Genomic DNA, 15,451 nt, shown 5'->3' with positions numbered 1-15,451 from the left:
TGGTTGCTTGTGGGGGTGTGTGTGGTTGTCAACCCTGCTTGCGTGCACATAACTAACTGCAACCAGGGGTGTGTGCGTGTGTGAGTGGAGTGGTTGTGATTCACAGGCTTTTACCAGCAGCCATGTCTGTATTGATGATCATTAAGTGGTGTGGTCAGGAGTATTCCATCAGCTCTCTGTCAGAGGAGGACACCGTCATGGACCTCAAACAGTCCATTAAAACCATGACTGGAGTGCTGCCCGAGAGACAGAAGCTGCTGGGACTAAAGGTCCACGGGAAGCCAGTGGAGGATGAGGTGAAGCTGGGCTCCCTGAAGCTGAAGCCCAACACCAAGATCATGATGATGGGAACCAGAGAGGAGAGCCTGGAAGACGTTTTAGCCCCACCGCCGGAGGACACAGACACGGTGGTGGTGAATGACTTTGATATTGAGGAGGAGGTCATTGAAGTAGAGCAGAGAGAGGAGAACCTGGCTAAAATCGCACGCAGAGTGAAGGACTACAAGGTGGATGAGATGAACCCACCCAGAGAGGGCAAGAGACTGCTGGTACTGGATATAGACTACACACTGTTCGATCACAAGTCATGCGCAGAGACGGGCCAGGAGCTGATGAGGCCGTTCCTCCATGAGTTTCTGACCTCGGCCTACGAGGACTATGACATCTGGTCTGCCACAAGTACGAAGTACATTGATGTCAAAATGAAGGAGCTGGGAGTGACAGGCAACCCCAACTACAAGATCACGTTCATGCTGGACAGTGCGGCCATGATCACTGTACACACTCCAAAGAAGGGGGTTGTGGACGTGAAACCTCTGGGGGTGATCTGGGGTAAGTATGGCGAGTTCTACAGCAGGAAGAACACTATCATGTTTGACGACATCAGACGCAACTTCCTCATGAACCCACAGAGCGGCCTGAAGATCTGTCCCTTTATGAAGGCTCATACGAACAGAGAGAAGGACAGGGAGTTGTTTAACCTGGCCCAATAAGATAGCCAAACTGGACGACTTCACTGGTCTCAAACACAAACACTGGGAGAGATTTTTGTCTAAGAAGCACCATCATTAAGGGAAGATTATTTGAATATTTTTATTAGGCTGTAACTGTCGTTTAACAATTTGGAAAACAGAGTTGTCTTCTAGGCCCGGCGTAACGCACAGGCTTTAGGGGCTGCAGACCAGAGCACCAAGCTCGAGGTGGGGGGGACCAAACACCTGCTCAAAAAAAAAAAAGACCAAGGGATGCACAGTACCAGTGCCTCCCCATCCTTAACTTTGCAGCGTCTATCTAGGATTTCTATCTATCAGATTTCTTCTGATAGGCGCCAAGGGGTACTCTTACTCATAATTATTGACTTTATTAAACTAGATGTTTCTGGGCTTTCCTTGCTGCCTGGGGTGAGGGTACAGGCTGGCTTGTAGCAGTGCAGCCTGTGTGGGAGGAATGTTTTCCATTGAGAGTCATTTTTGAGCAAACAGGTCCTTCCTTAGATCATTGACATTTTCGATGTCAGTTGTCTTGGCATACAGAACACAGGTGTATCTTTCCAGCAATGCAAAAGTGTTTGATTCCTGGCTAAGCAGCTGAAAAGGATCAGCTGTCATAGCAATGAAGGTGTTTGTCACTTCTGGAAATGATTTCCATGCAGCCCAGTCTGTCTTTTTGCCTTTTCCCTGGAACTGTGAAGTTTTATCACTACCTGTGAATGAGTGGAATCCGGGTAGAGCCAAACTCATGTTCTTCCCCAGCTTTTTGGAAATAGTGTTGATGCATATTTCCTGGACTTTTCCCCCCATACCAAAAGCAACCCAGATGCCTATATTTGGGTAGTCTTTGGTAAACAGACCAACAAGGATCACTATGATATCCGTATCCACTGTTCGAATTACGACTGTTTGTGCAGTTTTCTAGAGCATCTTTCAGATGGATGCACACTCTTGTGTCTGCTTCCTCATGGTCACACTCTGACATTGGGGCTAGAGGACCTGATGAAAGCACATGCCTACCTTTAGTTACATATACTTGCTTCCCTAGGTACGAACGTGGTGGCATTAACCTTCTCAGCTAACATTTCAAAGAGAGGTAGGGCGTGGGCATTAGCAGCACCATCAATAATCTTTGCATCAACAGACGATGGTAGTGGTGGGTAAGTATCGGCAGCTATTAGACCCAACAAATCAGATTTCTGAGATGGCAAATTGAGTTTTATTTTATTTTATTAAGTCATTTCTGCTTCTCTCGTTCACTCGCTGGGAAGGGACCATCCATAGGCTAGGTAAGAGCGCCATTTGGAGGAATTAAAAAAAAAAGGAAAAAAAATGATGTTTTGTTGAGGACACACAGAGACCTAGGCTGCGGCGGATCAGAGCCATATCGTGACAGATGTCATAACCGTTGATCACAAAGCTGAAGTTGATGGGAAAATAGTGCAATCCAACCCAAAACAATGAGGATGCCTGAGAACAGCAAAGGCAGGGCCATTTCCAACACAGTCACCAGGATCCGACGTTTCCACAGCTTCCAGTTTCCAATATGCTCTAAGGTAGCAGCCGCAGAGGGAGGTCTCCGTTCTCAGGGCCATACAATATTTCTATGCAATATTGTGATGCTCTTTATGCCATTCATTCCTTCCAAAACACTTAACTGCGCGACGATCACACTGACACAAAAACTGCTCACATTCATTGTTCACATTCACGCAGAAATTCTCCTGATCGCAGAACTTCGTCCCATCATCGCAGCCTATCCTCTTACCGTGATCACAGTACCATTTGTAGTCTTGGAAATCAGGTCTAATCGGGCACTTCTTGACTTCAGAGTAGTGGTGCCAGCAGAGATCATGTATTCTGCAGCATTCATCTAGAGGACAAACTGCCTCTCCTTCGCCCCAATTCCCACAGAAATTTCCATAGTCGACATACCAGACCGCATTTAGGCACGTTCTACAACAGAAATTGATCATGTTAGTGAACTGGCCTATGCTCCGTTCATCGCGTCGGGTCCTCCTCGCTCCTGTGGTCATGTTGACCACAGGAGCGATTTTGTCCAAGTCTTCGGGGATGTAACTGCTCGTGAGGTGGGGCTTGAGTTTTCCCTCGGTGAAGAGTGTGCAGATCTTGCCCTTGAAGCCTTCTGCTGCCTTCTTGAATTGGTCAATTTTGTGCCTAAAGTCAGTAGCAGCCTTGGACATGAACATAAAGATATGGGACTTGGCTTCGGTAAGCTCCCCATCAAAGATGTTACGACCGTCATCAAACTTCTTGAAGAGGACCACGGAGTCTTTGGACACCTCAAACTTTGAGTACACTGCATCATCAGAGGTCATCCCAAATGGAATATCATCTACGGCCTCTTTAATGAAGGCTTTAGCGTCCTCTGATGATTCAGAATCTTTGAAGAAGCCAATGACTGCCACCTCGTTTGCGATCATAGACTCTGCCTGCGTGACATCGGCCAGGGTGGAAACAGCTGGGCCTGTGCGATTCTTAAGCCACTTGACAATGTCATAAGCCTGCCTGCCATCCATGTGTGACTCCTTTGCTCCTCCCTTGAAGAACACGATGGTCGGGTATATCAGGACTTCATACTCCTGGGCCAGCTCCGTCTCTCCTGTGGCGTCTACTTTGCCAAGGCGAATAGCTGAACCCTCTGCCTTCAGCATGCGGGCCGCCTTGGCATACTCAGGGGCCAGTTCTTTGCAGTGGCCACACCATGGGGCATAGAATTCTACTAGAATGTTGGGGTGAACTTTCAATGCCGCATCAAAGTTACTTTTTCTCAGCACCAGGACATTGTCTTCCTCTGTGATCAGGGCTGACCCACTGCAGGTCACAAGCAGCGAGCTGGCCATAAGCAGTGCATAGAGGACAAACTTCGACATGGTTAACAAGCCTTTCTTAAAGATCATGGAACAAGCGCCTCTGCTTCAACTGAAAACCGTTATAAAGGTTGTTTCTAGTGCTACGATTGAACTTGGCTTCACTGAATCAAGTCCAGTTCAGTGTGGCGTCGACACGTTTATTTATACCCCCCAAACTCTGTGGTCGGTGCATCACAGCCGTGCTCTAATTGGACAGAGATGTTGACATAATGATTGCCATATATGGTATGAGATCAAGTACTCGTATTTACAGCGTAACTGTGGAAGATGAGATGTCTAAATTGATGTATATTCTGTACATTAGCCCTGGGGCTAATGTACAGACTTTCCCGTGCACACTGCTATTAGGCCAATGAAGTAAAAGTAACTCTGAAGTAACTCAAGCTCACTATGCGTTGTGAGCTTGTAGAACGGCTTTTTTTTGTCACACGACAGGTATAAATTGGCCTTAAATGGATAGTTCACCCCCAAAAATTTGTGTGATAGGCACTTTATTTTTATATTTTTACATTAACCACTTGAACCCTCACATCCCTATTCTGGGAGGAACATTAGCTGAATATAGCCGATCTACAAGCTGTGAGCTTGTAGATTGGATACTTTCGGCTAAGAGGTTTGGTGTACAGGGAAAAAAGAGAAGACCAAGTACAGAGCCAAAGGTCAAGTTTACAAAGTATTGAGGGTTTAAGTAATTTATGGAATCTCTGTGTATCTGTCACACAGAATTTGTCCTGGGTCGTACATCATCCGACTGTTCAGTCCCAAACTTGGCCTGTATGTCTCACGTGTGCAGAGCCAAACGGTAATCCAGACGGACCAACGGTTTCCGAAAGAATCCAAAGAATCACGAATATCTGTATCTGTGTTTGGGAGATTGAATTCTTCGGCTTCTCTGATTGGCCAACCCAAACCATCAGCTTCGTGGACTGGCAAAGTAATAAGTCAAAGTAAGTGGCTGATTGGCTAGCCCGACCCATCTGTTAAACCGATGTCTTCGCCAAATTGGTCAATCGTCCCATATAAGGGATAGTGCTGGTACCCTCATACATGGGCACTGATGTCCATATGGACGCTAACGTGAAGCTGGTAATGGTGTCAATCCACTGTGTCGCCTATTCAGCATCAATGTGATTGGTATCTCTGTATGTGGTTGAGAGTGTGTTTGTGACCCGGATTTGGGGTTGGCTAAGTTCTACTGTCCATTTGTGACATAGATGTCACAAGGGATATGAATAATACTTGAATAATATCATAGTATTATCTGAAGCCTTGCCTAAATAAGGAGTCCTAGATAGATATGTCATACTCATAGATGACTGATGCTACAGACTTGCCCAAATATGGAGCTCAACCTATTGAGTGGAATGTGAGATTAGAGGCCAGTCTAAACACTGATGTACCAATTTGGGAGAGGGCATATACAGTATGGGCAAGTCTTTCATTAGCATAAAGGGACACACGCTGTGTACTGCATGAAGTACTATATGTCAGGGTCTCTGTTCATCTATCTATTTGTCTGTTTCTATCTGTCTGTCTCTGTCTCCAGAGCTGATCTTGCAAACTGCTGGACCGATCGGCACCACACTTTGTTTTATATTTGAAATTTTTAACTTTGATTTTACTAGGGCATGCCCCTCTGGTTATGTAATACCTGTCGGTGTACTAAGTGCAGTACCCATCATCCGAGTACTTCGACGCAGGTACTATAACATCATATTGATGACATCAGGGATCTCCATATATGGGCATAAAAGGACACACACAGATACAGTACCCATGTTGTTGTTTTTTGCTATTTTAGTTGTCTAGTACGTCCAAATTGCATGAATGCATTATTGATTTTAGTTGTATGTTTCCGCCAAACACATGACACTCTGTTTACACACATTTGCACTCAAAGGACCACAATAGAAATAAGCTCTCAAGCTTTTTTGTGTTTCATCCTTTTGACAGATAATGTCAATGATGATGTAAATACATTTTCCGGTTATGCAATATCCCGTTATACAATACCCATTTTCAGTACACCCATTGTTAGAGAACTTATTTAGTGCGGTACCCATTATCATAGTAGAAACCAGTCTGATGTCAGTACTATCTCCTTAAATGGGCATAAAAGAAGGGCGCTCGGTGGTAAAGTGCCTGCCCACCACCACGAAGGGTGTGGGTTCGAAATCCATCGTGGTCCTTCCGCTTTGACGAGTGTCTACACAAACACAATTGGCCTGTCTTCGGGGGAGGGAAGCCAGGTGGCTAGGGTGATAATTGTCACTGCACTAACTCCTACTAGGAGTTGGGCTCCTCACTGCTAGGTGAGTCAGTAGTGACAACACAGAAATTGGCACATCTGAAGAAGGTTTAATAAGAATCAGAATCAGAATCAGAATCAGTTTTATTGTCACATCACAGGTTTACAAGGTAAAGAAGTGGGTGAAATTCGTTTTTGTACATCGTTCCCATCGCAACGTTAATTTCCATAGAAAGAAGAGGGGGGGGGGGGAGAAGAAGAGGGGTGGGGGGCAAGTGGGAAGGAGATCAAAACAAGAGAGCAACAGAAGGCCAGACAAGTTATCTACATATTTACAAAGTACCTGAGATAATAAGAAACTAAGGTGCCTGAGCATAGCAGCAATGTATGTATACTGTGCATGTTATACTTATACTGTGCATGATATACATATGGACGTTAAGGTGCTTAGAGAAAAAAAAGAGCACAATAAAAAAAACAAAAAAGTCAGTGCGTTATACATGGGATTAAGGTGCAAAAGGTCAGTGCGTGTCCACCTAGGGTGGACTGACCCTAGTATAATCCGCAAGTAGCTCCATGAGGGAGTGCAACAAAAAAGTCATTTGTACCTGGTGTAGTCCACAGGTGTGTCCGAGGGGGAGCTAAGTCCAAGTCATTGTCCCTGGTATAATCCACAGGTGTGTTCAGGAAGAGCCAGAAAAGTTTTTGCACCGCCTGCTGTCAGGCTGCTGAACAAGGCTTATGCCTCCTCATTCAGCATCCTGACAGCAGCCGGACCAAAACTGCACCAGAGCCTGGTGGTGGAACTCTTGATACTGCGGTAGAGCCCCTTGCCCGGTCGCGGTCGTTGTAGGGGTTTGAACAGTTTGAACAAGAAAAAGGGCATTAAAGGGACAGACAGATTTGTAGATTTATAGATATATATTTCTGCATAACCACTGATCTGACCAACTTCCCATTCGAGTCGGCACTGTGCTCCTTCACATTAAGTCCCAGATCCATATCGGAGCCATGCTGTTTCTATGTGGCTAGAGATCCACAAAATGCCCTATTTTTTTCCCACATAATGTATTGTGTAAATGTTTTGAAATATTTAACTTTATTCATTTAGAATAATAATAATGGTATATAATTATTATTTTTTTTACTTTTAAATTTTTATCCCGCGATTTTTGTAACCCATTTTTTTCACCCGGTGCCAATTTCCTAAGTGATCCTGGGCACTACACCAGCCCTACACCAGTATTACACCTGTCACCCCACAGTAGGGAGGCCAGGGCCGAGCTCATGCTTCCTTCAGGCATGAGAGCCAACTGACCTTCTTGTCACCTGACAGGGGGGAGTTTCCCTGGTTGGACGTAGCGCGTGGAAGGAACACGTTATTCCAACCAGTTCCCTTCCCCTCCATCAGGCGCCCCGGCTGTCATGGGGGAGGCGGTATAGTGACCAGGATTACTACATGTTTTTGTGAGGGTATTAACTACCCTAGGAGATTATAATTATAATAATAATGGAGGTCGGTAGCGGTCAGATCAGGCTGAAACCATGCCCAGATATGAGTCATACATAATAGATGTATGTCATAGATGAAATATGGAGTTGCACCCATCCACTGCTTTGTGAGATTACCCCCAGACACAGGCTGTGTCTGAAATCACTCCCTACTTACTATATTGTGCACTATATCCGGACCCCCAGTATATCAAGGACCCCAGTTTACTATGCATTAGGGCCCCATAACATTACCAGTCATTTAGCTGGGGGCTCCTGAACCCCACCTTGAGAACCACTGGACTATAATGTAGTGCAGTATAGTGATTACGCCATACGATGTGGACTCATTATATCCCACAATGCACAGTGAAATGTAGGTACATGCGATGGTCACTTGTTAAGCTCTACCAATCCCATAATGCATTGCTCTGGTTCCGTTGAAAGGGGAAAAAACGGCGGTGCCTGTGGTAGAAGAACGAGAGCGTGGGAGAACCTGTGGGACAACCTGTCACTGGCTTTCCTTGTCCAGGTACTCTAGGTTGGGGGCATCCAATCTCTGTTCCTGGTTCCTGTTCTTTGTGAACTCCTTCAGCAGATCCATGACCTCTCCTTGGTAAACATCAGGAGTGGTTTGGGCCTCTGTGGCCCAGTAGTAGATGTCCCAGTCATTGCTAGGCTCATTGATCAACCTATCATATTGCAGCAGCTGGGTCTAAGTGTCATTGTGTTCAAGTAGCGTTCTGCGAAAAGGCTGAGCAGAATGCAATTCTCCAACATGCCTCTTGCGACTCTCATAGAGCAAGCGTCGTCTCTTGATGTCAATGAGCTCTCCTTTCTTTTCCTCCCATGGGGGAATAGGGACCTCAAACAGGTCAACCTGGTTGCCCCTGGGTGTCTCTCCACAATAACCATGAGCTGGCATCATCATCTCAGTCATTGTTGGCCTCCATGGTGCCTGACATACCACTTTCACAAACCTTTTGGCTAAGAGAGACGACAGCATCTTAAATGCCTCTCTTGTATTTGTTTCCGCGCCACATTTCTCCCCTTATTCGTATAGGATTGGTGACATCATTGCTGATGTCACTGCTGATGACACTGGACCAAACCAACCGAAGGGAATTTCATGTGGGGATATCTGTGTTCTTTGTTTAGTTTAGTTATTCGTCGACGAAATGTTCATCTACAGGAGAGATCTTTTAGTTTAATTAATCTTTTACTAGATTTTCCGCCGTTTTTCTTGGTTGCTTGTGGGGGTGTGTGTGGTTGTCAACCCTGCTTGCGTGCACATAACTAACTGCAACCAGGGGTGTGTGCGTGTGTGAGTGGAGTGGTTGTGATTCACAGGCTTTTACCAGCAGCCATGTCTGTATTGATGATCATTAAGTGGTGTGGTCAGGAGTATTCCATCAGCTCTCTGTCAGAGGAGGACACCGTCATGGACCTCAAACAGTCCATTAAAACCATGACTGGAGTGCTGCCCGAGAGACAGAAGCTGCTGGGACTAAAGGTCCACGGGAAGCCAGTGGAGGATGAGGTGAAGCTGGGCTCCCTGAAGCTGAAGCCCAACACCAAGATCATGATGATGGGAACCAGAGAGGAGAGCCTGGAAGACGTTTTAGCCCCACCGCCGGAGGACACAGACACGGTGGTGGTGAATGACTTTGATATTGAGGAGGAGGTCATTGAAGTAGAGCAGAGAGAGGAGAACCTGGCTAAAATCGCACGCAGAGTGAAGGACTACAAGGTGGATGAGATGAACCCACCCAGAGAGGGCAAGAGACTGCTGGTACTGGATATAGACTACACACTGTTCGATCACAAGTCATGCGCAGAGACGGGCCAGGAGCTGATGAGGCCGTTCCTCCATGAGTTTCTGACCTCGGCCTACGAGGACTATGACATCTGGTCTGCCACAAGTACGAAGTACATTGATGTCAAAATGAAGGAGCTGGGAGTGACAGGCAACCCCAACTACAAGATCACGTTCATGCTGGACAGTGCGGCCATGATCACTGTACACACTCCAAAGAAGGGGGTTGTGGACGTGAAACCTCTGGGGGTGATCTGGGGTAAGTATGGCGAGTTCTACAGCAGGAAGAACACTATCATGTTTGACGACATCAGACGCAACTTCCTCATGAACCCACAGAGCGGCCTGAAGATCTGTCCCTTTATGAAGGCTCATACGAACAGAGAGAAGGACAGGGAGTTGTTTAACCTGGCCCAATAAGATAGCCAAACTGGACGACTTCACTGGTCTCAAACACAAACACTGGGAGAGATTTTTGTCTAAGAAGCACCATCATTAAGGGAAGATTATTTGAATATTTTTATTAGGCTGTAACTGTCGTTTAACAATTTGGAAAACAGAGTTGTCTTCTAGGCCCGGCGTAACGCACAGGCTTTAGGGGCTGCAGACCAGAGCACCAAGCTCGAGGTGGGGGGGACCAAACACCTGCTCAAAAAAAAAAAAGACCAAGGGATGCACAGTACCAGTGCCTCCCCATCCTTAACTTTGCAGCGTCTATCTAGGATTTCTATCTATCAGATTTCTTCTGATAGGCGCCAAGGGGTACTCTTACTCATAATTATTGACTTTATTAAACTAGATGTTTCTGGGCTTTCCTTGCTGCCTGGGGTGAGGGTACAGGCTGGCTTGTAGCAGTGCAGCCTGTGTGGGAGGAATGTTTTCCATTGAGAGTCATTTTTGAGCAAACAGGTCCTTCCTTAGATCATTGACATTTTCGATGTCAGTTGTCTTGGCATACAGAACACAGGTGTATCTTTCCAGCAATGCAAAAGTGTTTGATTCCTGGCTAAGCAGCTGAAAAGGATCAGCTGTCATAGCAATGAAGGTGTTTGTCACTTCTGGAAATGATTTCCATGCAGCCCAGTCTGTCTTTTTGCCTTTTCCCTGGAACTGTGAAGTTTTATCACTACCTGTGAATGAGTGGAATCCGGGTAGAGCCAAACTCATGTTCTTCCCCAGCTTTTTGGAAATAGTGTTGATGCATATTTCCTGGACTTTTCCCCCCATACCAAAAGCAACCCAGATGCCTATATTTGGGTAGTCTTTGGTAAACAGACCAACAAGGATCACTATGATATCCGTATCCACTGTTCGAATTACGACTGTTTGTGCAGTTTTCTAGAGCATCTTTCAGATGGATGCACACTCTTGTGTCTGCTTCCTCATGGTCACACTCTGACATTGGGGCTAGAGGACCTGATGAAAGCACATGCCTACCTTTAGTTACATATACTTGCTTCCCTAGGTACGAACGTGGTGGCATTAACCTTCTCAGCTAACATTTCAAAGAGAGGTAGGGCGTGGGCATTAGCAGCACCATCAATAATCTTTGCATCAACAGACGATGGTAGTGGTGGGTAAGTATCGGCAGCTATTAGACCCAACAAATCAGATTTCTGAGATGGCAAATTGAGTTTTATTTTATTTTATTAAGTCATTTCTGCTTCTCTCGTTCACTCGCTGGGAAGGGACCATCCATAGGCTAGGTAAGAGCGCCATTTGGAGGAATTAAAAAAAAAAGGAAAAAAAATGATGTTTTGTTGAGGACACACAGAGACCTAGGCTGCGGCGGATCAGAGCCATATCGTGACAGATGTCATAACCGTTGATCACAAAGCTGAAGTTGATGGGAAAATAGTGCAATCCAACCCAAAACAATGAGGATGCCTGAGAACAGCAAAGGCAGGGCCATTTCCAACACAGTCACCAGGATCCGACGTTTCCACAGCTTCCAGTTTCCAATATGCTCTAAGGTAGCAGCCGCAGAGGGAGGTCTCCGTTCTCAGGGCCATACAATATTTCTATGCAATATTGTGATGCTCTTTATGCCATTCATTCCTTCCAAAACACTTAACTGCGCGACGATCACACTGACACAAAAACTGCTCACATTCATTGTTCACATTCACGCAGAAATTCTCCTGATCGCAGAACTTCGTCCCATCATCGCAGCCTATCCTCTTACCGTGATCACAGTACCATTTGTAGTCTTGGAAATCAGGTCTAATCGGGCACTTCTTGACTTCAGAGTAGTGGTGCCAGCAGAGATCATGTATTCTGCAGCATTCATCTAGAGGACAAACTGCCTCTCCTTCGCCCCAATTCCCACAGAAATTTCCATAGTCGACATACCAGACCGCATTTAGGCACGTTCTACAACAGAAATTGATCATGTTAGTGAACTGGCCTATGCTCCGTTCATCGCGTCGGGTCCTCCTCGCTCCTGTGGTCATGTTGACCACAGGAGCGATTTTGTCCAAGTCTTCGGGGATGTAACTGCTCGTGAGGTGGGGCTTGAGTTTTCCCTCGGTGAAGAGTGTGCAGATCTTGCCCTTGAAGCCTTCTGCTGCCTTCTTGAATTGGTCAATTTTGTGCCTAAAGTCAGTAGCAGCCTTGGACATGAACATAAAGATATGGGACTTGGCTTCGGTAAGCTCCCCATCAAAGATGTTACGACCGTCATCAAACTTCTTGAAGAGGACCACGGAGTCTTTGGACACCTCAAACTTTGAGTACACTGCATCATCAGAGGTCATCCCAAATGGAATATCATCTACGGCCTCTTTAATGAAGGCTTTAGCGTCCTCTGATGATTCAGAATCTTTGAAGAAGCCAATGACTGCCACCTCGTTTGCGATCATAGACTCTGCCTGCGTGACATCGGCCAGGGTGGAAACAGCTGGGCCTGTGCGATTCTTAAGCCACTTGACAATGTCATAAGCCTGCCTGCCATCCATGTGTGACTCCTTTGCTCCTCCCTTGAAGAACACGATGGTCGGGTATATCAGGACTTCATACTCCTGGGCCAGCTCCGTCTCTCCTGTGGCGTCTACTTTGCCAAGGCGAATAGCTGAACCCTCTGCCTTCAGCATGCGGGCCGCCTTGGCATACTCCGGGGCCAGTTCTTTGCAGTGGCCACACCATGGGGCATAGAATTCTACTAGAATGTTGGGGTGAACTTTCAATGCCGCATCAAAGTTACTTTTTCTCAGCACCAGGACATTGTCTTCCTCTGTGATCAGGGCTGACCCACTGCAGGTCACAAGCAGCGAGCTGGCCATAAGCAGTGCATAGAGGACAAACTTCGACATGGTTAACAAGCCTTTCTTAAAGATCATGGAACAAGCGCCTCTGCTTCAACTGAAAACCGTTATAAAGGTTGTTTCTAGTGCTACGATTGAACTTGGCTTCACTGAATCAAGTCCAGTTCAGTGTGGCGTCGACACGTTTATTTATACCCCCCAAACTCTGTGGTCGGTGCATCACAGCCGTGCTCTAATTGGACAGAGATGTTGACATAATGATTGCCATATATGGTATGAGATCAAGTACTCGTATTTACAGCGTAACTGTGGAAGATGAGATGTCTAAATTGATGTATATTCTGTACATTAGCCCTGGGGCTAATGTACAGACTTTCCCGTGCACACTGCTATTAGGCCAATGAAGTAAAAGTAACTCTGAAGTAACTCAAGCTCACTATGCGTTGTGAGCTTGTAGAACGGCTTTTTTTTGTCACACGACAGGTATAAATTGGCCTTAAATGGATAGTTCACCCCCAAAAATTTGTGTGATAGGCACTTTATTTTTATATTTTTACATTAACCACTTGAACCCTCACATCCCTATTCTGGGAGGAACATTAGCTGAATATAGCCGATCTACAAGCTGTGAGCTTGTAGATTGGATACTTTCGGCTAAGAGGTTTGGTGTACAGGGAAAAAAGAGAAGACCAAGTACAGAGCCAAAGGTCAAGTTTACAAAGTATTGAGGGTTTAAGTAATTTATGGAATCTCTGTGTATCTGTCACACAGAATTTGTCCTGGGTCGTACATCATCCGACTGTTCAGTCCCAAACTTGGCCTGTATGTCTCACGTGTGCAGAGCCAAACGGTAATCCAGACGGACCAACGGTTTCCGAAAGAATCCAAAGAATCACGAATATCTGTATCTGTGTTTGGGAGATTGAATTCTTCGGCTTCTCTGATTGGCCAACCCAAACCATCAGCTTCGTGGACTGGCAAAGTAATAAGTCAAAGTAAGTGGCTGATTGGCTAGCCCGACCCATCTGTTAAACCGATGTCTTCGCCAAATTGGTCAATCGTCCCATATAAGGGATAGTGCTGGTACCCTCATACATGGGCACTGATGTCCATATGGACGCTAACGTGAAGCTGGTAATGGTGTCAATCCACTGTGTCGCCTATTCAGCATCAATGTGATTGGTATCTCTGTATGTGGTTGAGAGTGTGTTTGTGACCCGGATTTGGGGTTGGCTAAGTTCTACTGTCCATTTGTGACATAGATGTCACAAGGGATATGAATAATACTTGAATAATATCATAGTATTATCTGAAGCCTTGCCTAAATAAGGAGTCCTAGATAGATATGTCATACTCATAGATGACTGATGCTACAGACTTGCCCAAATATGGAGCTCAACCTATTGAGTGGAATGTGAGATTAGAGGCCAGTCTAAACACTGATGTACCAATTTGGGAGAGGGCATATACAGTATGGGCAAGTCTTTCATTAGCATAAAGGGACACACGCTGTGTACTGCATGAAGTACTATATGTCAGGGTCTCTGTTCATCTATCTATTTGTCTGTTTCTATCTGTCTGTCTCTGTCTCCAGAGCTGATCTTGCAAACTGCTGGACCGATCGGCACCACACTTTGTTTTATATTTGAAATTTTTAACTTTGATTTTACTAGGGCATGCCCCTCTGGTTATGTAATACCTGTCGGTGTACTAAGTGCAGTACCCATCATCCGAGTACTTCGACGCAGGTACTATAACATCATATTGATGACATCAGGGATCTCCATATATGGGCATAAAAGGACACACACAGATACAGTACCCATGTTGTTGTTTTTTGCTATTTTAGTTGTCTAGTACGTCCAAATTGCATGAATGCATTATTGATTTTAGTTGTATGTTTCCGCCAAACACATGACACTCTGTTTACACACATTTGCACTCAAAGGACCACAATAGAAATAAGCTCTCAAGCTTTTTTGTGTTTCATCCTTTTGACAGATAATGTCAATGATGATGTAAATACATTTTCCGGTTATGCAATATCCCGTTATACAATACCCATTTTCAGTACACCCATTGTTAGAGAACTTATTTAGTGCGGTACCCATTATCATAGTAGAAACCAGTCTGATGTCAGTACTATCTCCTTAAATGGGCATAAAAGAAGGGCGCTCGGTGGTAAAGTGCCTGCCCACCACCACGAAGGGTGTGGGTTCGAAATCCATCGTGGTCCTTCCGCTTTGACGAGTGTCTACACAAACACAATTGGCCTGTCTTCGGGGGAGGGAAGCCAGGTGGCTAGGGTGATAATTGTCACTGCACTAACTCCTACTAGGAGTTGGGCTCCTCACTGCTAGGTGAGTCAGTAGTGACAACACAGAAATTGGCACATCTGAAGAAGGTTTAATAAGAATCAGAATCAGAATCAGAATCAGTTTTATTGTCACATCACAGGTTTACAAGGTAAAGAAGTGGGTGAAATTCGTTTTTGTACATCGTTCCCATCGCAACGTTAATTTCCATAGAAAGAAGAGGGGGGGGGGGAGAAGAAGAGGGGTGGGGGGCAAGTGGGAAGGAGATCAAAACAAGAGAGCAACAGAAGGCCAGACAAGTTATCTACATATTTACAAAGTACCTGAGATAATAAGAAACTAAGGTGCCTGAGCATAGCAGCAATGTATGTATACTGTGCATGTTATACTTATACTGTGCATGATATACATATGGACGTTAAGGTGCTTAGAGAA

General features: G+C 45.4%; 2 protein-coding genes and 1 pseudogene across 3 annotated transcripts; 2 read left to right on the top strand and 1 right to left on the bottom strand.

Annotated features, from left to right (window-relative positions):
* Positions 1-122: 122 nt before the first annotated feature.
* LOC308074394 (ubiquitin-like domain-containing CTD phosphatase 1) lies at positions 123-992 on the top strand (the record flags this gene model as incomplete). The annotated part of the gene is made up of 1 exon (XM_080413834.1): positions 123-992. The coding sequence occupies one exon, from the start codon at positions 123-125 to the stop codon at positions 990-992; it is 870 nt and encodes a 289-aa protein (XP_080269960.1).
* A 7,141-nt stretch (positions 993-8,133) lies between these two features.
* On the bottom strand, positions 8,134-8,628 carry LOC308074973 (succinate dehydrogenase assembly factor 2, mitochondrial-like; annotated as a pseudogene). The gene has a single exon. The product of its transcript is annotated as a succinate dehydrogenase assembly factor 2, mitochondrial-like (transcript).
* A 360-nt stretch (positions 8,629-8,988) lies between these two features.
* Positions 8,989-9,858, top strand: LOC308074625 (ubiquitin-like domain-containing CTD phosphatase 1; the record flags this gene model as incomplete). Its single annotated transcript, XM_080414130.1, has 1 exon — positions 8,989-9,858. The coding sequence occupies one exon, from the start codon at positions 8,989-8,991 to the stop codon at positions 9,856-9,858; it is 870 nt and encodes a 289-aa protein (XP_080270256.1).
* Positions 9,859-15,451: the final 5,593 nt, after the last annotated feature.

Source organism: Gymnoscopelus braueri (assembly GCF_963280865.1).
Source record: "Gymnoscopelus braueri genome assembly, chromosome: 19".
Lineage (NCBI taxonomy): Eukaryota > Metazoa > Chordata > Actinopteri > Myctophiformes > Myctophidae > Gymnoscopelus > Gymnoscopelus braueri.
This window is presented reverse-complemented; position numbering and strand designations above follow the sequence as displayed.